This window comes from Indicator indicator, chromosome 23 (genome assembly GCF_027791375.1).
Source record: "Indicator indicator isolate 239-I01 chromosome 23, UM_Iind_1.1, whole genome shotgun sequence".
Taxonomy (NCBI): domain Eukaryota; kingdom Metazoa; phylum Chordata; class Aves; order Piciformes; family Indicatoridae; genus Indicator; species Indicator indicator.
The window spans coordinates 7,143,063-7,165,457 of NC_072032.1; the positions used below are offsets into that span (position 1 = coordinate 7,143,063).

The 22,395-nt window shown below is 50.7% G+C and overlaps 1 protein-coding gene across 1 annotated transcript in view; it reads right to left on the reverse strand.

Annotated features, from left to right (window-relative positions):
* Positions 1–318: 318 nt before the first annotated feature.
* NAT8L (N-acetyltransferase 8 like) overlaps positions 319–22,395 on the reverse strand; it is a 28,348-nt gene continuing 6,271 nt past the window's right edge. Inside the window, exon 3 of the mRNA XM_054391641.1 lies at positions 319–686. Within this exon, the coding sequence (XP_054247616.1) occupies positions 319–686 (368 nt within the window). The remainder of the gene's footprint in view (positions 687–22,395) is intronic.

The following is a 22,395-nucleotide window of genomic DNA, read 5'->3' on the forward strand; positions in this document are numbered from 1 at the left end:
GGTCACCGCGGGTCGCGGGCAGGACTCCCAGCACCACCACCTACAGCATGCGAGGAAGGAGCGCTGTGCCCAGCCAGCCAAGAAAGGACGTCAGGGAGCCAAAAATAAACCCAAAACCAACTCAACCCTACACTGGCAAATCAGCAGTGGTGAGAAAGAGAAGGGGAGTCTATTATTTTTGAAGGGGACAGGGAGGAGTTGGGGAAAAAAAACAAAACAACCAACCAAACAAAAAGAAAAAAAAAAAGCGGGGCGGGGGGGGTGGGTAGAAAAAGGAGAGGAAATCAACTTTTGTGGTGCTGTTTGGTTGGGTGGCTTTCATTCCTCCCGCAGCTGCAGGCGGTAGCGGTGGTAGCGGACCTGGAAAAACATCCTCTCCAGCAAGGAGCGCGTCATCCCCGGCAGGGCGTAATGTTCCACCACCCCCATGTGCTTGAAGCCCAAGGACTCGTAGAGCTTGTGGGCTGCCATCTTGACGGCTGTGGTTCCCAGCACCACCGAGGAGTAGTTGTTGAGCATGGCGAACTCCAGCACCTTGCGGCCCAGGGCCTTGGCGATGCCTTTGCCGCGGTAGTTGGAGTCGACGGACATGCGGCGCAGCTCCACGGTGTTGTCCTCCTCGTTGCCTCGCGCCGCCACGATCCCCACCACGTTGCCGTCCAGGACGGCCACCCAGAAGCAGGAGCCTGCAAGTGAGAAAGCAGCACATGGAGCCACCCCAGATGGACAAGGCAGGCAAAGCACCCACTGATGGACACCTGGACTGGTTAGCCTGGAGAAGACTGAGAGGGGATTTAACACATGTTTATAAATATCTGAGGGGTGGGGGACAAGAGGGAGGGGACAGGCTCTGCTCAGTTGCACTCTGTGACAGGACAAGGGGCAACTGACAAACTACAGCACAGGAGGTTCCACCTCAACATGAGGAGGAACTTCTTCACTGTGAGGGTCACAGAGCACTGGAACAGGCTCCCCAGGGGGGTTGTGGAATCTCCTTCTCTGGAGACTTTAAAGACCCATCTGGATGTGTTCCTGTGTGACCTGTGCTAGTTTCTATGGTCCTGCTCTGGTGGGGGGGGTTTGACTCACTGATCTTTGGGAGTCCCTTCCAACCCCTAGCACCCTGTGATCCTATGAACACACCTACGGGGTCAGGAACCACCTCTGTGTCATAACCTCCTTGAATAAGGACCAAACTTCCCTTTCCTCTGACACTGTGAAGGGGATGTTGTTCTCCTGAGGAAGACACACAGGAAAGTCACTACAAACTCTAAGGGTGGTGAGACACTGGAACAGGTTCCCCAGGGAGGTTGTGGATGCCCCCTCCCTGAGGTGGTCAAGCCCTCCCCCAGGCTGGATGAGGTCTTGAGCAACCTGGTGTGGTGAGAGGTGTCCCTGTCCATAGCAGAGGGGTTGGAAACGGATGATCTTCAAGATCCCTTCCAACCCAAACCTTTCTATGAAGCTATGACCTTGCTGGAGCGAGGCACCAAGACCATCCCATCCCACTGCTTACACTGGCCAAACATGAAAGCTGATTCAATTAGCAACTGATGTACCTCTGTAGTAGTACAGCAGCACCTTGTGACTTGGCAAAGTCATCAGAAAGAGATTACCAAGGCTTTCTGTGCTTCTCTATGGCACAGTTCAGCTGCAGAGGAATCATGGAATGGTGAGGATTGGAAGAAACCTCTGAAGATCAAGTCCAACCTCCCTGCCAAGGCAGGTTCACCTACAGAAGGTCACACAGGAACATGTCCAGGTGGGTTTTGAATGTTTCCAGAGATGGAGACTCCACCACCAGGTACAAAGTGCAAGGAACCAGCTCAGGTTCAACCCTGGCTCATCCCCACCGTCAGTGACACACAGCTCAGGGATGCTCACTGCTGTCCCCACTGCAAGGCACTCCCCTGGCACTATCTAGGTCAGCAGCTAATTTTTAAAACACTGGGACCTATCCTGACCCACTTCTCAGGAGCAGTTAAGATTCCTCTCCTCTGCTGCTGCGTTGGCAGTGACTGCATTCACCTGGATCTCAAAACATCACTTATTCAGACGTGACCCCAGATGAAGACCTGCAGGAGCAGAACCCCAGCAGCCACCCTCCCTCTGAACGTGAGTCCCAGGGCTCAGCTCACTGCTCTCTGCACTGACTTTAAGCAGCTCATCACGTCAGGGCTCTGCTCAACACCCCCCAGCTCCTGTGCTGTAGTCCAAAAATGGGGTGCCTGAGTCTCCTCCATGCTTGGAGATGACCAGAGGTGGGATGGTCCCGTGGAGGTACACACTCACATCTCCCCAGCACCCACCCAGTCCTGAAGCAACCCCAGAAAATGCCACAAAGCAGGAACCAACTGGTGACTGCTGAATTGCAGCTGGTGGCACAGGCACCACATCCTTCTCATGCAGCCCTATATGCAGAAACTCCTCCTGGAGCTCCTTCTCCAGCAAGCCTCCCTCATTTTCCTCAAGCCACAGATACCAACCAAGGGCTCCCCCACTGAGAGGTGGTTGAATCCCCATCCCTGGAGGTGTTTCCAAGAGGCAGAGATGTGGTGCTGAGGGCCGTGGTTTAGCACCAGCCTTGGTAGAGTTAGAGAATAGTTGGACTGGATGATGCTAAAGAGCTTTTCCAACCAAAATGATTTTGTGATTCCTCTCAGCCCCAGGTTCCTGATTTCCCCTTCTCAGCAAGCACCTCTGCCCTGGGCACACCAAGCCCAACAGGCTGCTAAAGCTCCTCAGCAGCACTGCCCGTGTTTATAAAATGAGGACAATTTCCAGCATTTTGGAATTTGTTGCCTATTTAAGACCCAAATCAGGGCATGACCACCACAAGAGAGCCCACAAGGCCCTTCACACCTACAGCCCTTTCTGACCACCCACCAGGCCAGGAGCTTCACCACTCATCCCTCCGGCAGGGACTTGCCAACGTTGCAAGCAACATGACAGCGAACCCCTCCCCGCCGCCTCATGAGCTTTCACTTACAACTTTAAAGCTTAATTACAATGATTTTGGGTTCAGTGTGAGCAGACATCGTATCTGGCACGTCTGCCAGCGTCTGCTGTGCACACAGCACCCAGGGTTAGCAGCAGACAGGACACAGCTGCTCAAACAATGCCACTGGTACTCAGCCCTCACACCAGCACCAGCAAGGCCCAGCACTTTCACCCTGCCTCCCACCTTCTGTCTGCATCTGCTCTCAGGATTGCCACTAACCCCTAGAGCCTCCTAAAGACACCTCAGGCGTCCAAAGGTGGCCTGATCCTTCAGCCTCCTAAAGACACCTCAGGCGTCCAAAGGTGGCCTGATCCTTCAGCCTCCTAAAGACACCTCAAGCTTCCAAAGGTGGCCTGATCCTTCAGCCTCCTAAAGACACCTCAGGCGTCCAAAGGTGGCCTGATCCTTCAGCCTCCTAAAGACACCTCAGGCGTCCAAAGGTGGCCTGATCCTTCAGCCTCCTAAAGACACCTCAGGCTTCCAAAGGTGGCCTGATCCTTCAGCCTCCTAAAGACACCTCAGGCGTCCAAAGGTGGCCTGATCCTTCAGCCTCCTAAAGACACCTCAGGCATCCAAAGGTGGCCTGATCCTTCAGCCTCCTAAAGACACCTCAGGCGTCCAAAGGTGGCCTGATCCTTCAGCCTCCTAAAGACACCTCAAGCTTCCAAAGGTGGCCTGATCCTTCAGCCTCCTAAAGACACCTCAAGCTTCCAAAGGTGGCCTGATCCTTCAGCCTCCTAAAGACACCTCAAGCTTCCAAAGGTGGCCAGATCCTTCAGCCTCCTAAAGACACCTCAGGCTTCCAAAGGTGGCCAGATCCTTCAGCCTCCTAAAGACACCTCAGGCTTCCAAAGGTGGCCTGATCCTTCAGCCTCCTAAAGACACCTCAGGCTTCCAAAGGTGGCCTGATCCTTCATCCTCCTAAAGACACCTCAGGCTTCCAAAGGTGGCCTGATCCTTCAGCCTCCTAAAGACACCTCAGGCTTCCAAAGGTGGCCTGATCCTTCAGCCTCCTAAAGACACCTCAGGCTTCCAAAGGTGGCCTGATCCTTCAGCCTCCTAAAGACACCTCAGGCTTCCAAAGGTGGCCAGATCCTTCAGCCTCCTAAAGACACCTCAGGCTTCCAAAGGTGGCCTGATCCTTCAGCCTCCTAAAGACACCTCAGGCTTCCAAAGGTGGCCTGATCCTTCAGCCTCCTAAAGACACCTCAGGCTTCCAAAGGTGGCCAGATCCTTCAGCCTCCTAAAGACACCTCAGGCTTCCAAAGGTGGCCAGATCCTTCAGCCTCCTAAAGACACCTCAGGCTTCCAAAGGTGGCCAGATCCTTCAGCCTCCTGAAGACACCTCAAGCTTCCAAAGGTGGCCAGATCCTTCAGCCTCCTAAAGACACCTCAGGCTTCCAAAGGTGGCCTGATCCTTCAGCCTCCTAAAGACACCTCAGGCTTCCAAAGGTGGCCTGATCCTTCAGCCTCCTAAAGACACCTCAGGCTTCCAAAGGTGGCCTGATCCTTCAGCCTCCTAAAGACACCTCAGGCTTCCAAAGGTGGCCAGATCCTTCAGCCTCCTAAAGACACCTCAGGCTTCCAAAGGTGGCCAGATCCTTCAGCCTCCTGAAGACACCTCAGGCTTCCAAAGGTGGCCAGATCCTTCAGCCTCCTGAAGACACCTCAAGCTTCCAAAGGTGGCCAGATCCTTCAGCCTCCTAAAGACACCTCAGGCTTCCAAAGGTGGCCTGATCCTTCATCCTCCTAAAGACACCTCAGGCTTCCAAAGGTGGCCTGATCCTTCAGCCTCCTAAAGACACCTCAGGCTTCCAAAGGTGGCCTGATCCTTCAGCCTCCTAAAGACACCTCAGGCTTCCAAAGGTGGCCAGATCCTTCAGCCTCCTAAAGACACCTCAAGCTTCCAAAGGTGGCCTGATCCTTCATCCTCCTAAAGACACCTCAGGCTTCCAAAGGTGGCCAGATCCTTCAGCCTCCTAAAGACACCTCAGGCTTCCAAAGGTGGCCTGATCCTTCAGCCTCCTAAAGACACCTCAAGCTTCCAAAGGTGGCCTGATCCTTCAGCCTCCTGAAGACACCTCAGGCTTCCAAAGGTGGCCTGATCCTTCAGCCTCCTAAAGACACCTCAGGCTTCCAAAGGTGGTCTGATCCTTCATCCTCCTAAAGACACCTCAGGCTTCCAAAGGTGGCCTGATCCTTCAGCCTCCTAAAGACACCTCAGGCTTCCAAAGGTGGCCTGATCCTTCAGCCTCCTGAAGACACCTCAAGCTTCCAAAGGTGGCCTGATCCTTCAGCCTCCTAAAGACACCTCAGGCTTCCAAAGGTGGCCAGATCCTTCAGCCTCCTAAAGACACCTCAGGCTTCCAAAGGTGGCCTGATCCTTCAGCCTCCTAAAGACACCTCAGGCTTCCAAAGGTGGCCTGATCCTTCAGCCTCCTAAAGACACCTCAGGCTTCCAAAGGTGGCCTGATCCTTCAGCCTCCTAAAGACACCTCAGGCTTCCAAAGGTGGCCTGATCCTTCAGCCTCCTAAAGACACCTCAGGCTTCCAAAGGTGGCCTGATCCTTCAGCCTCCTAAAGACACCTCAAGCTTCCAAAGGTGGCCAGATCCTTCAGCCTCCTAAAGACACCTCAGGCTTCCAAAGGTGGCCTGATCCTTCAGCCTCCTAAAGACACCTCATGCTTCCAAAGGTGGCCTGATCCTTCAGCCTCCTAAAGACACCTCAGGCTTCCAAAGGTGGCCAGATCCTTCAGCCTCCTAAAGACACCTCAGGCTTCCAAAGGTGGCCAGATCCTTCAGCCTCCTAAAGACACCTCAAGCTTCCAAAGGTGGTCTGATCCTTCATCCTCCTAAAGACACCTCAGGCTTCCAAAGGTGGCCTGATCCTTCAGCCTCCTAAAGACACCTCAGGCTTCCAAAGGTGGCCTGATCCTTCAGCCTCCTAAAGACACCTCAGGCTTCCAAAGGTGGCCTGATCCTTCAGCCTCTTAAAGACACCTCAAGCTTCCAAAGGTGGCCAGATCCTTCAGCCTCCTAAAGACACCTCAGGCTTCCAAAGGTGGCCTGATCCTTCAGCCTCCTAAAGACACCTCAAGCTTCCAAAGGTGGCCAGATCCTTCAGCCTCCTAAAGACACCTCAGGCTTCCAAAGGTGGCCTGATCCTTCAGCCTCCTAAAGACACCTCTCAGAGCTTTAACTTCAGAAATTCACAGGCAAATGTCACAATGAAGGAAGAATATTTCTGTAGGATGAGAGGACTCTGAGAGACTGGAACAGGTTTTCCAGAGAAGCTGTGGATGCTCCATCTCTGGCAGCATTCATGGTGGACAGACAGCACTTTGAGCAACCTGATTTATTCAAAGATGTTCCTGCCTGTGGCACAGGGGTTGGACTGGATGATCTTTCAAGGTCTCCTCCAATTCAAACTATGAAAAACAACCACCTGGGACACATGCACCTGTGTAAAAGGCATAAGAAGGCTGTGATGTGCACAACAAGGAAGGTGATTTTGCATTGTTCATGCTTCAGAGCAAGGTCAGCCATGGCTCCTGAGCTGAGGGCACCCAGGACCTGAAAGCACACATGATGGCAGTGTCTTTCTGCTCTAAATTTAAGGATGATTCCCAGCTTTTGAGGCCCAAAAGAGAGCATTCAGCTAATCCACCCACTCCTCTCCTGCCCTCAGGCTTCACACACCACTGCCAGCCCCATGCCTTGAGGATTGCCCTGGAGCACCATGCCTGATGGCTTATTCTCCAACCAAAGCACCCACCAGCCCTGCCCAAGGAGGACACCCTGTGTGAGCCCCTGGCTGTGCCTGCAAGCCCTCCTCTCCTGCTCTCCTCCATCATCATGAGCTGCACAGCTCACCCCCGCGCAGCCGACGAGGCTGGTGGGTGAAAATAAATTCATTTATTTTTGCTGCAAACTCTCTCCTCCCCCCTTTGGTGAATAAAAGGCTGGTGGGTGGATGGGTGGAAAGGCTGGAGCCAAAAGCAAGAGCATGGAGTACTGCTAGCAAAGAGGGGGGGGAAAACAAGATCCCAGCCTTCCCCCACCGCACGAGTCCTATGGGACTGACTACAGCAGGTTCTAACAGCTTTCCCAAGTCCTTCAGCACCTGAGGAACGCCACCTCAAAACCCAGAGCTGCTCAGAAAGAGCACAGATCTGTCTGCCAGGTACTCCTATAATCCATTGCTTTCTAGTAAATTCCAGTACTTCCACAGGAACAAGCAGAGCTCTGCCTCCCCAGAACATTCTGAAGTCACACTTGGGTCCAGCACTCATAGGTTGATGGTTGGGGTTGATGACCTTAGAGACCTTTTCCAACCAAAACAATTCTATGAGTCTATGATTCATGCACTAAGGGGTGAACGGCTGAGCCAGACAAAACCTATCCCTGCTTCCCACAGGGCTTGAGAGAGGACAGAGCAGCTCCTGTGGCCACAACCAACTGCTGGTGCTAATTTTGCCTGGGTGAGGTTGATCCCTGGGGGAAGGAGCTTTCTGTGGAAGCTCAGCAGAGGGCAAGTATGGAAACCTTCTGCAGAGAAGGTCTTCTCCCTCTTTCTTCACAGGTGGCACTGCTATCTCACACAGCTGAGTTCTTACCCACTCCCTGAGAGTTATTTGTGGAACAATTTCCAGACATGCCACTCCTCAAGGCAATGTCCCTTCAAGCAGAGACTGTGATTCTCAGTCCTGCTCCAGCATGTCACAGTGATGCAAACATGAACAATTCCCCTCCTGACCCACAGCTGTCCCAGGTGACGTCCTCAGAGCCTTATCCAGATGAGGGGACCAGGAGAGCCACTCAGCAGCTACCACCAGCACTGCTGGGAACCTACCAGGTGAACACTGGCTCCTCTGCACCATGCTTACAGCTGAGCCAGGAAAGCATCTGAGGACTGGCCACCAGGAGAGAAGGAAGCTGATGTTAAGAGAACATTCTGGCCAGGCTCCCAGTGAAGGTGAGGAAGCTGCAGAGATGTGACATGCAGGTGTGAGTTCTGGGAGGGGGGAGGCTGCCCACAGCCTGAGGGAGAAGCAGCATCTCCCCATCCCGGCTGGCTGAGCAGTCGCAGCCAGCAGCAGGTACAGCTGCTGCCTGTCCTTGGTTAGTGTCCCTGTGCCCAAGCTGGCTGTGGCTGAGTGGCAGCTGATGTGCCCTAAACTCCTCCTGAGGCACCATTTCTGTCAGCTGTCCCCAGAAGAGCCTCGTTTCTCCCTTGACATTAATGTGACTTGGCTGGGCTGCCCCATGCTTCACCCAGGGTGGAGGAGGAGGAGGAGGAGGGAAGGGTGCCTGGAGCACTGAGTCCCTCTGCTCCTTTCCAGACCCAGACAGGGCTAAGGGCAGGGACTGAAATGGCATCAACAGTACACAGCCATGGCACAGCCAGCTCTGGGCTGGAGACTGTCCCCTTGCTGCCATGCACAACCTGTCTCACTTGAAGTGATGTGTGCAGACAGTGCTGGCAGGAGGAGAGGGGAGACACTGGGTAAAGTACCAAGAAGGCCACCAGCATCCTGGCCTGGATCAGGAATAGTGTGACCAGCAGGACCAGGGAAGGGATTGTCCCCCTGCATTCAGCATTGCTCAAGTCACACCTCAAGGACTGGGTTCACTTTTGGGCCCCTCACTCCAAGAAGGACATTGATGTGCTGGAGCAGGTCCAGAGGAGGGCAACAAAGCTGGGAAAGAATCTGGAGAACAGAACTGGTGAGGAGCAGGTGAAGGAACTGGGGTTGTTCAGCCTGGAGAAAACCTTTCTACAACTCCCTGAAAGCAGGTGGGAGCCAGGTGGGGGTTGGTCTCTTCTCTCTAGTAACTAGCAACAGGACAAGAAGAAATGACCTCAAGTTGCACCAGGGGAGCTTTAGTTTGTATGTTAGGAAACATTTCTTTGCTGCAAGAGTGGTCAGGCATTGGAACAGGTTGCTCAGGGAGGTGGTGGAATCACCATCCCTGGAGGGGTTCCAGAAACCTGTGGCCATGGCACTGGGGCCATGGTTTAATGGCCATGGTGGTGGTGTCTGATGGACTTGATGATCATAGAGGTCTTTCTCAACCTTAATGATCACAGTATCACAATATATCAGAGGCTAGAAGGGACCTCAAGAAATCATCAGGTCCAACCCCCCTGCCAGAGCAGCATCACTTAAGGTAGTCTGCACAGGAATGCATCCAGGTGGGGTTGGAAAGTCTCCAGAGAAGGAGACTCCACAACCCCCCTGGGCAGCCTGTTCCAGGGCTCTGTCACCCTCACTGTAAAGAAGTTTCTCCTTATGTTGAGGTGAAATCTTCTATGTTCTAGTTTGAACCCATTGTTCCTTGTCCTATCACTGTGAACCACCCAAAAGAGCCTGGCCCCCTCCTCCTGACACCCATGACACATGATTCTGGGAGTCTCTCCTTTCCACCTTTCTAGCTCCCCTTGGCTTCAAACAGGGCTGTGCAGCAGCTCCCACAGCTTGTGCTGATAACTCTGCACCTGACCTCAGTTAAAAGACATTCCCACAAAATAATGGCACTGCAGAGGAGTTTTTGGCCGTTGTTTAGATGTGAGGGACCCTGACTTGACATCCCTGACAGTGCCTCTACACCAGACAAAGCCCAGGCATGGGGGAAACAAGAAAGGTCAGGGACACACAAGAATTATTCACACATGAAATTAGAAATGCTGTGGGACCTCTTCCTTCCCATAAATAACTCCACAGAAGCTACTAGGCACAAGATTCACTGCCCTGTGATAAATAATTCCCTGCTGGAAGAGCACAGGGCAGCAGATCTATATGCCAAGGGTGGGTGACACCTCTTGATTCATGGGCAGCAGGCAATGAGATCACCCCCAGAGCACGAAAAGAGATGGATGACTTGGTCCCAAGCAACCAGCTCAGCCATTTCTCCATCTGCCTCCTTTTCCAACATTGCCACCTTCCACCTTGGTTGTTACCAAGGGCTGAAGCTACCTGCAGTCATCTCTAAGGTCAGGCAAAGCCTGCAGAGCTGCAGTCAGCTCTGGATGTCACTGTGGGCTAACATCCAGCATCTGACCTGCAACACAGCCACAGCGCTGTTCCATCCACATTTACCACCAGAAACATTGTCACCATCACCCCCAAGAGCAGTAGGTCTCAAACTGACTCAAGAGACAGGAATTCAGAGGTGCTCTCTACAACCTGATAAACCCCACTGCTGATAAACCTGGGCAGGTGATGGTCCCACCAGGAGGCTTTGCTGCAGCCCAGCTTTACCTTCACCTGGGGGTGGGAAGGGTGGTGGGCTTGCAACTCACAGTAACAGCACAAGAACTCATTTCCAGCAGAGTCTGCTCCACACCTGCTGATGGAGCTGGTCCATCCTCAAAAGCACCCAGCCACTTCCTCACAGGTTCTTAGGAGCTCTCAAAGCCCCTGGATAATCCCCCAGCCACTTCCTCACAGGTTCTTAAGGGCTGTCAAAGCCCCTGGATAACCCCAAGATGTTGACAGCCAGCTGTGGTTTACTTCCTATCTTGACTGGAGAGAAGAAAAACGTTCTGCAGCAAATGGACTTCAGAACGTGGCCAGATCTGGTCCTAAACAGCATCTCCTGCTGTTGCTGCTGGGGGTGTAACCCTGCAGGCAGTTCTGAGCTTAAAACCTTTGCTTTCAAGATCACTCCTGCTCTGAAACACCTAGGGGCCAGCTCCTCCCCATGCCCCTTGCTCCTCCAGAGCTTCAGGAGGACACAGCCTGGATGTGTGGTTTGACACAAGCTGTTAGCAATCACACCCTCACATCAGCACTTCAGAGGCAGATTTTTTTCCAAGCAGGCTTCAGTCCCACAGGACCCAGAGTGTCACCAGGCGTGACAGCACCCAGGGAGCTCATCAGAGCCCCGGGAAGCGCTCGGCACATCTCGGGAACAGGCTTTTGATGAGACAGCTAGAAATGTGCCACCAGCAGGGCACAGAGCCCTTCCTGCACAGTTCAGAGGGTGCTATATTAAGAACTGCAACAGCAGGGCTTAAAAAAAAAAAAAAAAAAAAAAAATCTTCTCTCTGGCTTTTTCTGTTGGCTGTGATGCACTTTGAAAAGCAGAGGCTGTAATAAAGCCAAGGTGCAACAACTGCTCGAGGAAAAGCTGCAGAAGCAGTTGTGGGGGGTTAGAGGCACCCTGGTTATCAGGGAATATTTAGCCTGGTCCATTGGCCTGCTCCCTGCTGATGAAAAGAAGGGCATGCCACAGAGAAAGGAGAGGCAAACCCACCCACTGGGGTCTAGCTGCTGGGTCACCAAGGGAAAGCACAGCTGAGAAACTAGGCACTGCCTGGGGGTTTTGCACCTGAGCAATGGTCAACAATAAACAAAGGACTGAACAGCTTAAAGGAGTGGATAAAGCCTAGAAGATGTGATCCTGGCCTGGCTAGCTGGATGAGGAGTCCCAGCTCAATGGAGCTGGCTCAGCAGAATAGACCATTCTGCTCCAATGGACAAGCACAGGAAGAAGTACTTAAAGTCCTTTCACAGAGGATGTTCCCTGTGCATCCCAAATCCACACTAAGCTGATCAAATGCAGAGTCAGACCTTAAGTTAAAAAAATATTTAATGTTCAGAAGAGGAGGCTGAAGGGAGACCTCACTGCCCTCCACTACTCCCTGTAAGGAGGCTGGAATGAGGTGGAGGCTGGTCTCTTCTCACAGGCAACAAGAGACAGGACAAGAAGCAGCCTCAGGTTATACCAAGGAAGGTTCAGGTTGGATATTAGGAAAAATTTCTTCACAGAAAAGGGTTCTCAGGCACTGGAACAGGCTGCCCAGAGAGATGGTGGATCCACCATCCATGGAGATGCTTTAAAAAAGGTGTGGATGTGGTGCTGAGGGATGTGGTTAAGTGGCAGTGGTAGGATTGTGAGCTCAAGGTGAGTGGTTGGACTTGATCTCAAAAGGTCTCTTCCAACCTCAACAGTTCAATGATTCCAGACCAGCACTTCAGAATTCAGACAGGTTCTTAAGCAGCTTGAAGATAAAAAAAAAAAAAAACAAAACAACCCACCACCAAGAAATCAAGCCCTTCTGGCAGCTCTGCTGGCCAGTGTCCTCCCAGCAGCTGCTCCAACAGACAAGACTGATGTGACAATTAGCTCCTTGTTAGTCAAATTAGTTTAGAAGATTAAATGTGCTGCTGGTGGTGTCTTAAGCCAGCTCCTTAAAGGACATGGCTAAGGCTCAGTCTCCATCTTCTACATCAGTCTTTCACTACATGGCTCCACTGCTTTCAGAAAGGTACTGAATTTGCATGACAGCACTTTCCACATCCAAATACTGGGGAAACAAGGCAAAATAATCTCCAATTACTAGATGTTTCAGAATGATTTGCTAGCTGACTCTTCCTTCATATGCATTACTGTAAAAAGGCACCAAGCAATCACCACCAAATGACTTCCTTTTAGCAGCTGCCCCAGCCATAAATCAACACAGGGAAACCAGAGAGAATTGATCTTATTTTCACCATCCATCATTACTTATCTGGGCTAAATTTCACCCAAATCCCCTTTCTTTCCACAGAAGTGTCTGTATCTACACAGGTACTGCACCAAACAGTGCAGCAAAGAGAGAAACTAATGAATCAGTCCAGGCTGGAGGTTGATCTGCTGGAGAGCAGCTCTGGGAAGAAGGACCTGGGAGTGCTGGTGGACAACAGGATGATCATGAGGCAGCAATGTGCCGTGAAAGACCAATGGCATCCTGGGGTGCATTAAGAAGAGTGTGACCAGCAGGTCAAGGGAGGTTCTCCTCCCCCTCTGCTCTGTCATGGTGAGGCCATAGCTGGAGTCTTGTGTCCTGTTCTGTGCTCCCCAGTTCAAGGAGGAGAGTGATTCCTGGAGAGGGTACAGAAAAGGGCTACAAAGATGCTGAGACTGGAACATAGAACCATAGAATCATTAAGATTGGAAAAAAGAGCTTTAAGAATATCTCTCTTATGAGGAAAAATTGGTTCAGGGCACAGATTTGGTCCAAACTACAGGTGAAATCAGATGGTACATGGTTTGGTCTCCTTGAAGCTGTTCCAAGCCACAGATATTTCTTTCTCTTTCTAACACAGCAGCTTGAAATGGTGCTGCACACACATCAGAGCTCAGCTAGCCAACAAGGACACCAGGTGTAACCAGCTGAGACCAACCACACTCTCAACATCACAGCATGGGAACAGTCACCATCTGCCACACCAAGATGAGCCCCTAGAGTCCATTGCAATGGAATGGGAAGAGCTCAGGAGGTGAGGAGTGAGGGTGGCCTCAGTACTCTGTCCTCCCCAACTGCTCACCAAGGGTGCTTCCTCGGGTGCCTCTCACCAGGACCAATCCTGTCTGACCTCTCAGTAAAAGCTCTTCAACCACTGAGTCAAACCTGCTCCCCGAACCTCTGGGCAAGGAATAGATGGCTAAGTAACAGGGGAACTGAAATAACAATAAAGCTGATTAAGGATAATCAGGCTTGGGTCAGGCAGGGCACCACTCTGCCCTGCTGCCATGGAGGTGGCACAGCATCTCCATGCAGATGTTCATCCTGGTATGGAAGGTGATGGAACAAACCAAGACCTTTTCCTTGGGGAGGGGGTCTGCTGGGTACTTCTGACACCCAAGGCCAGAGGGAGCAACAGGAGTAACCTTGGGTTTATAGAGATGCTCCTCGGGTGTAGAATCATAGAATCATTTCAGGCCTTTGGGAAAGGCCTTTCACAGTGAGTCCAATCATCACCTACCTCTGCAATCAGTGGAATTTCACTGAACTCCACTACCCCAGCCTGCAAGCAGCCCATTTATTTCATGTGGCAGCCAAAGAAAACTCAAACACATGAACATCTGTGGGGCTGGGCACAGGCAATGGACCTCTTGTGGATGGTGCATTAAGAGAAAAGGAAAATGACATCTGTAAATCTCTCCATCTCTAAAATTCCTTTGCCATGTGTTCAGACTACCCTGCCAGATCAATCAGCCCAGACAGTCCCTGCAGAAGCCTAATCCAGGGATTCCCAGTTCTCCTGTGGTGACCATCCACCACCACCTCACACTCCCCCATCCACATGAGTGGGGCTCCTTTGAGCCCCAGCCTCCAGAGGAGAGCCTCAAGAGAGAGAGACATCCCTGAAGGGATTTGAAAGAGATTTGCTAATAAATCAAAAATGATTTCTTCTGGGCCACAGCTCGCCCCGTGAAGGAGGCAGGCAGGCAATGAAGGGCAGCCAGCTCAGAGCTGGTGAAAGCAGACACCTTCAGAGCATGTACCATCACCTGTGGCACCCCAGGTACCTTCACAGCAGACACCACCAGCCTGTGGCAGGCTCCTTCACCAAGTGTCTGCAGAAAGGGGATCAATGGCACCTACAGGAATCAGCACCAGGACAGATGCAACCCCCCAGCAGCCTGAGCAGAGCTGCAGTACTGTGGGGAGCTGCTGGGTTTTGCCAACCATGAAGGCAACACAACACACTGAACCCCCCACCCCCCACGCTGAGACAGGGCAGAATGAAGACCACAGGATCACTGAGAGGTTGGAAGGGACCTCTGGACACCATCCAGTCCTACCCCCCTGCTAAAGCAGGGCACCCACAGCAGCTTGCCCAGGATCACAACGTCCAGGTGGGTTTGGAATCTCTCTGGAGAAGGAGACTCCACAACCTCTCTGGGCAGCTTGCTCCAGGGCTCCAGCACCCTCACAGAATTTTCTCCTCGTGTTTAGGTGGAACCTCCTGGGTTCCAGTTTGTGCCCACTGCTCCGTGTCCTGTCACTGGGCACCACTCAGCAGAGCCCAGCCCCAGTCTCTTGTTTGGCTTTGGGGGTTTGCTTTGGGTTTTCTTTTTGTTTAGCTTTGGCTTCTTTTTGTTTAGCTTTGGCTTCTTTTTGTTTGGGTGGGGTTTGGGTTTTTTTGGTTTGGGGATTGGGTTGAGGCTTAGGGGTCTTCTTTGATTGGCTTGGGGATTTTTTTTTTTTGGTTGGTTGGCTTGAGGGGGCTTTGTTTTTTCTTGGGTTTGTGATATTTTTTGGTGGTTTGTTTGGATTTTTATGTTTGGTTGGGGTTTTTTAATTTGTTTTTGGGGTTTTGTTGTGGGTTTTTGGTTGGTTTCTTTGTTCTTTTCATTTATGTGGCTGGGGTTTGGTTGTTTGGAGGGTTGGTCTTTTGTTTGTTTTTCAGAATTCCACTGAAATCCTCTTTAGCTGCTTGAATTCTCTATTAAAAAAAAAAATTGTTCCCACTTCTCAAGGAATCCTTGCAGATGCTTTGATGCTTTTCAGACTACTGATGGCTCAGAGTAGAGCCCTGTAAAACCTGATGATGGCTTATCCCAAAGCAAAAAAAAAAAAAAAAAAATCACTGCCCCAGAGGCACAGCTTGATGTTATCCTCTCAACATTTGCAGGTTCCAACATCACACCAGATGTGCATTTTCATAGCCATTAAGTGAATCTAATTGACTTTACAGGCAGCAAAAGCTTGAAGAGGTGCCTTACAAATCCCCCTCTTCAACAGCTGGGATTAAAACCATCTCTCATTAGCACCACTTTCCTACAGTAACCTCCCCCCAGCTCCTTTTCTCTCTTTTTTAACAATTCCCCCCCCCCCCCAATTCAAGATGGAATTCTATCAAGAAGGACTTCACCAAGATGCTCTGTGGACAGCAGCTGGGTACCTGCCCTGCTTTTACTGCCCTGCCTTCAACTCACCATCATCATCTAGAACTGCTTACAAATGGCAGGAGCTCCAAGCCAGGCTCCTCTCAAAAGCTGCTCTTTGCAGTTCTACTATTTAACAGCCTTTTCAATTGAAAGACTACAGATTTAGGTCTTCCCTGGCTTCCCACTAGAAGTGTTACACAGTGTTTCTGATGCTGTTAGCTAGTTCCAGAGAGGATGAACAGATTTGGCACCTCCAAAAAAAGAACAAAAAGCCCTGATCTCAGCAAAGGAAATGTTGATTTGTTGAGGGTGGCTTTTTGTTGATTATTGTTATGGCTTTTTTTTCCCCCCTGCACTCTGACTGCAATAACAATTTTATATATCCTATTAAAATGGGAAGAAGACGGTTTATAGAAAAAAAAAAAGAGCAGAAAGGATCAATAGGGCCATACCCAGATACATCTGGGAGAGAGGCATGCCAGATGCTCTCAAGAAGGTGTAAGAAATCCTGCTGTTGGCAGTTCATTTGCCTTTAGGCAAAATGTTCTCTCCCCACCATGGCTGACACACTCTGTGTCTGCTAAGCTGAAAGCAATCTCCTCCTGCTGCTGACTTATATTTACTTGCTCATCTTTGTTATTCTCAGTATTCTACTGAAAAAAAATAAATAAAACCAAACCCAAGCCAACACAAATTACCCAAAGAAAACCTGTGCTCACCAAGCAAAAACCAGCTGAACATCAAACTAAGGAGAAGCAAGGGCTTAGAGAGTGAAAGTAATCCAAGGGACATAAATTTAAATGTAATGGGAGGAAAAGGAAGATCAGAGAGATACAAAGAGGGCTGCTGTGTGTGGGAATCATCACTCTTGGGAGACATCAGAAGTGCTGAGTGAAGAACCAGGCCAAAGCCACCAGAAAACTCAACCCAGGGAAGATTTAGCACCAGGCTTGGTAGAGCTAGAGAAAGGTTCAGCCCTGATCTTAAAGGTCTTTGATCTTAAAGCATCTTTTTCAAGCCAAACAGTTCTATGATTCTATGGACAAGAGAGCCAAGCAGATTTCAAAGGATAAATAAAAAAAACAAAAGGGGGCAAATATTGCAGTGTGACACAAGTGCAGAAAGCACAGAACTGCTGTGGCAGGGGAAGGAAGAGGAGAAAAAAAATAATTCAAAGACCCAGTCTTGGTTGCCAATAAGTAGGATGTCATTCTCTGGGAGCTGCTGAAATGGGTGTTGTGTGTGAGGTGCACTGAGGAGCCATTCATGGCTGGACAGCTGGTCCATCACCCCCACCCCCATTTCAATTAGCAGAGACCAAGAGCTGCAACTGTACAAAGCAAACAAACTTGGGTCTCTGATGCTGGTTTCCAAGTCAGGATTCAAGCACACTGGCAAGAGGGAGTGGGAGCAGCTTGCACAGCCATTACTGGCAACCCAGGGTAAAGGCAGGCAAGGAGATCACTTCAAAATGCAGGGGTTTGTCAATTCAAAACAATTTTCACAGCTGACCTGAATTCACCAAAGATCTTCAGCTGGGAAAGAGAAGGCAGAGGAAAGTCAGGCTGGGGCTAATCCTGGCACAGCCCATCCACAGTGCTGCTGGCCCAGACACCTGCACATGGCTTGGTCCTCCCCTGGATCACAGGGGATGTCCTGGCTGCCAAGACCTCAGAGATGGTCTCTCTCAACAGCACCTCTTCAACTGCTGCCTAAAGAGAAAATGGAACCAGGCTCTGGGATCCAGACAATCCCAGCACTGGCTCAGTGTAGGTTTCATAGTGCCACACAACCAAGAACACAGGGACCTGCTGGGAGGCAACACTAACCCTGTCACAGCTCTATCACAATCAGTACTTTTCAAAGCAGGCACCTCCAAAGGTCATCCAGTCCAACCCCCCTGCAGCCAGCAGGGACATCCTCCACTAGATCAGGTTGCTCAGAGCCTTGTCAAGCCTGACCTTGAACATCTCCAGAGAGTGGGCCTCAACTACCCCCCTGGGCATCCTGTTGCAGTGTTCCACCACCCTCATGGTGCAGAACTTGTTCCTGAAATCCAATCTGGATCTGCTCTTCTCTCATTTCAAACCAGTGCCCTTTATCCCATCACTGCAGGCCTTTGCAAAAGGTCCCTCTGCAGCCTTCTTGTAGCCCCCTTCAGGTACTGGAGGGATGCTCTAAGGTCTCCCTGGAGCCTTCTCTTCTCCAGGCTGAACATCCCCAGCTCCCTCAGCCTGTCTTTATAGTTGAGTTGCTCCAGACCCCCAGTAATCTTCATGTCCCTCCTCTGGACCTGCTCCATCAAGTCCAGGTCCTTCCTGTGTTGAGAGCTCCAGAGCCAGATGCAGTACTGCAGGTGAGGTCTTACCAGAGCAGAATACAGTGGCAGAATCAAGGTGATCAACACTCTCCTCCCTTTTATCTTCCAGTCCTGAACTGACAAAAAAAATATTGTTTTCTAAAGCCTCTGGTTTTCAGTTTTGCCACCTGGATAAATCCTAGAAGCAGCAGATGAATTTTAAAGAGACAGCTACTGCTCACAAGCCATCAGTTCAGGCAGCACCCAATAACCTGCCACTAATGGGGTTTGTTTCTCTATTAGCTGCAAATCCTGCTTTAAAGAGCAAGAAATATCTCATGCAGCCACTTAAAAATACCTCTGGAGTCCTTGTTTCCTGTTACCTATTTTGAAAAGCCTCCTTTCACACTCACAGAATCCAATTTTAAATCAGAATCCCAGCTTGGCACTAAGCCATGCAAGTCTCAGACCTGAGTTTTAGAATTCTCCTGGAAGAAATAAAATTTGCAGTTCTTGAAACAAATAAGCAGTTAGAGAGGACAACAAATGACATCATATATATAATTAGTTAATTGATTGCTGGGGTCCAATGGGTCAAGAGATGACTCCAAAGAATGGCTCAAAGCCATCTGTAGCAGGTTACCATGGCTTGCACCTGACTCTAACCAGACCACTACAAACTAATTGTTGATGCAACCTTCACAAAATGCCTGAAGTTTCTTGGTGAGTACATTTGGCTCTTGGAAAACAAACAAAACCCCCCCCCAAAAAAAAACAACCCCCAAATGAAAAAGCAAACCCCAAACCTTATTGTTTGGTTACAAGGAATAGAACCTTGTGAGTAAATGGAACCTAAAAACATGCTGCTATCTCTGGATTCTCTTGCAGACTGCTTTCATTAGCTACCTGTCAGGAAAAAGCAATGATTCCTCAGCTTCCTACAGGGAGAAACAAATAAAAGAGAAAAAAAAATTATCTTAAAACACCCTTTGAAGCTCCCTGTTTCACTGATGCAGAAAGCAACAACAAAGACCAGCACATCCCTCAGCCCCTCACAGAATGTGATACCAGCAAAACACTCCAGGTCTCTCTTTTTGCTTTAGTCTGGAAGGGAGCAGCACCAAATGTCATTATTTGTAACAGATCCCCAGCACTGCATCACCAAAGTAAAAATGTGTGCTCTGCAACATACTGGTCACCAACACACACACAAAACCTCAAAGGTGGAAAAAAAGCCCCCAGAACACCTGATGTTTCTGCACCCTTCCTGTTTGTAATCATTCAGGTTGGGAAAGGCCTCCAAGGTCATCAAATCCAACCATCAACTAACACCACCACGTCCCATCAAACCATGTCCCAAAGTGCCATGTCCACACATTTCTTGAACACCTCCAGGGATGGTGACTCTGTGTCCCTGTGCAGCCTGTTCCAGTGCCTGACCACTCAGGAAAGAAATTTTCCCTAACATCCAACCTAAACCTCCCCAGCACAATTTCAGGCCATTTCCTCTTTTCCTATCACTTGCTCCTAAGAAGACCAACCCCCAACCCCTACCTCACTCCAATCTCCTTTCAGGGAATTGCAGAGAGCAATGAGGTCTCCCCCCTCAGCCTCCTTTCCTGCAGACTAAACCCCAGCTCCCTCAGCTGCTCCTCACCAGACCTGTTCTCCAGATCCCCATGCCTGTATTTGACACTCATGAGGAGTTAACTGTGCCTAAAAAACTAATGATGTTCAATTTACACAACTTATTACTTCTTGTACTGAAGATTAATGAACAGCACTTGCCTGTACCAGAGGTTTTCATACCTGCAGGCAGAACACACTTCCAGAACCATCACAGAATGGTTTAGGTTGGAAGGAACCTTAAAGATCATCTAGTTGCCACCCCATCACATCCACCCAGTTGTGGCTACAACTCAGGATACTGCTGCATCAACTGATGGTCATGACAGAATTTTACCTGCAGGAAGAATTTTTGAATGCACAGGGAGAGGGGGGGGAAGTAAAAAAGTTATGCTGCTCTGCAAAATTGACTATAAAATTTATTTTCCTCTAATTTTGACATGGGAGTGTGCCAAAGCTGGGGGGTCTGGAAGGCAAAGCTATTTTTGTCTTACAGAGATGCACGTTGAGGAACAGGTCTGGGCATATGTTGCTACTCCAGTAATAAATAAATATGAGGGGGGGAGGCTGCAGCAGCTTGCCCATGAATGTGTTTGTCCCATCTGTGGGAATGACATAGCCCTCCACCCTCCTCTTTCCTCCCTCCACCCTCCTCCAGCCACCCAACTTCAGTTTTGCTGTGTGCCAGCTCCTGACAGACAGCACTGCTCTTCTCTGCACTGTCTGGACCTTCCAAAAGTGGAAAAAAAGACTTTGAAGGATAAAGATTTTATAGGGTAGAAAGTCCCTGCAGGCCCTCAAGAGCATGGTGTGGCACTGCAAGAGACCCAGGCTGTCACCTCCAGAGTTTATCAGCAGGGCTGCAGGGTTGGGCTGGGGCCCAGTAGAGCTGCAGCCCAGCAGAGCTGCCTTCAGATGATCCTTGCCACTGGGACCCAGCAAAGTTGTCTTCAGCTTGCCCTTGCTGCTGGGACCAAGAAAATCCCCTGGGCTCAGCTCTGGGAGGGCAAGGTGGAGGTTAGGAGCTCTGCTACGGGCTGGTGCCTTGCTCACTGTGCCCATGCTGAGTGCCTGCAAGGATGGAGCTACCTTCAGATGCAAAAGCCAGGGCTCCTCCATGGCAAGGCAGGTTTTGGCAGAGGCACCCTGACTTTAAAGATGTTATCCATGATTCAATTAAACCCAAAATATTTCAGTCCACTAATAATGCTGGACAAAGCACATCCCTCACACTTGGAAACACGAGTTGTTTTTTCTATTGCTTCCCAACAAACTCCACCAAAGTAGGCAGTTCGGTGCTGGTAAGATGCAGAAACCCAAAAGCAACAATGGGAATTGCTAAGCAGCAGCATCCCTGGTTGTCCCCCTGCCAAGGGGTCTCAGCTTTCAGATGTAATCCTGCCCACTACAGAATACACTGAAGGTCTCTAATCCTAATCTGGTAGGATCTCTCTGATATGGAGATCACAGCCCCTGGAGCACTCTCATTGAATTTCAGAGAGATGCCACCAGTCAAAGGCTCACTGGGCAGACCCTCCATTGCCTGAGGACAAGACCTGAGCTCAGCTCCCAGGAGCAGAGCTGGGGAAAGAGGGAGGCAGAGATAAGGACACAGCCTCTCCCTTGGGTTTTCCATCTCCAAGCCCCACACTGGTCTCCTCCACACATGGTGCAGTGCATGAGGAGAGGCACATCCCAACACTCCCATGCAGGACACCCAGCTCAGGGGTCTGGCAGACACCTGAGGTCAGGGCACTGCACAATCCAGCAAGAAATCTGAGGACAGGGATGCTTCAGATTCCAGCTGCCTCTGGGGCACCTCAAAGGGTAGGGCTCTCCAAAACCAGGTTCCTCCACTGGGAAGCAGCAGCCTTGAGCCTTTGCCCTGTGTCAGGTAACTAAGCTCCCCCTTTGCAAAGCAAGGGCTACCCTGCTCTTGACAAACAATGTTATCACCTGGCAGTGGAGCTCCTGCTTATCTGGCAGCTTGAGGATTACCCAGAATGTGGAGGAACTGGGCTCCAGGGTTGCCCCTCTGCCCTGGGGGCTCTGGTGGAAACTCCTGCCCTGGCTTGCAAAGGCTCTGGGCATGGCAGAGAAACCACAGCTCCCAGGGTGAGGATCTCCTCCTGAGGCAGCCACTGTGTCTTCCCTGTATCCCAAACTCCCTGCTGCTCACCCCACAGCCCCCTGGGGCTCAGTACCTGCTGAGCTGGGTTAGCAGAAACCACACCATTCAAGCCCTGCTGCTTTCCTCCTTGCAAACATCTGGGTTCACCTCCTCTGGTATCAGCTCTGTCCCCCCAGCATCAAACCCACTGCAAACAGACCTGATGCAAGAGCACAGCTGAAATACTTAATGTTTCCCAAACATCTCACTGAAGGTGAGGAACATCTCAAGAGAAAGAAGCAGCAAAGAGGATGACCTCACCTCCTCACAACCCAGCTCTGGCTCCACTTCAACTGGTGTCCTTCTGGCAGATATATGATCCCAAAACCTCAGCCAAGAAGGTCAGGACAACCCCCCTTTGGGCCCACCTGAGGAGTGTGCCACCCAAGAGCTGCAGAGACTCAATCCTAATGAACTACTTCCCTGTGACCTCTCTTCCTTAGGGCCCCGTCCCCCATGGAGGTTGGGATATCACTGCAGGTTCTTCCTTAGCACCCTCACGCACCAGGGGACAAAGGGCAGCAGGACAGGGAGGCTCTGCTGACCCCTGGCTGGATGGAGGCAGGGGAGCAGAGGCACGTGTCCCCTCCCAGCATGAGGAAACCAGAGGCACCAGTTTGCCCAAGAGACGC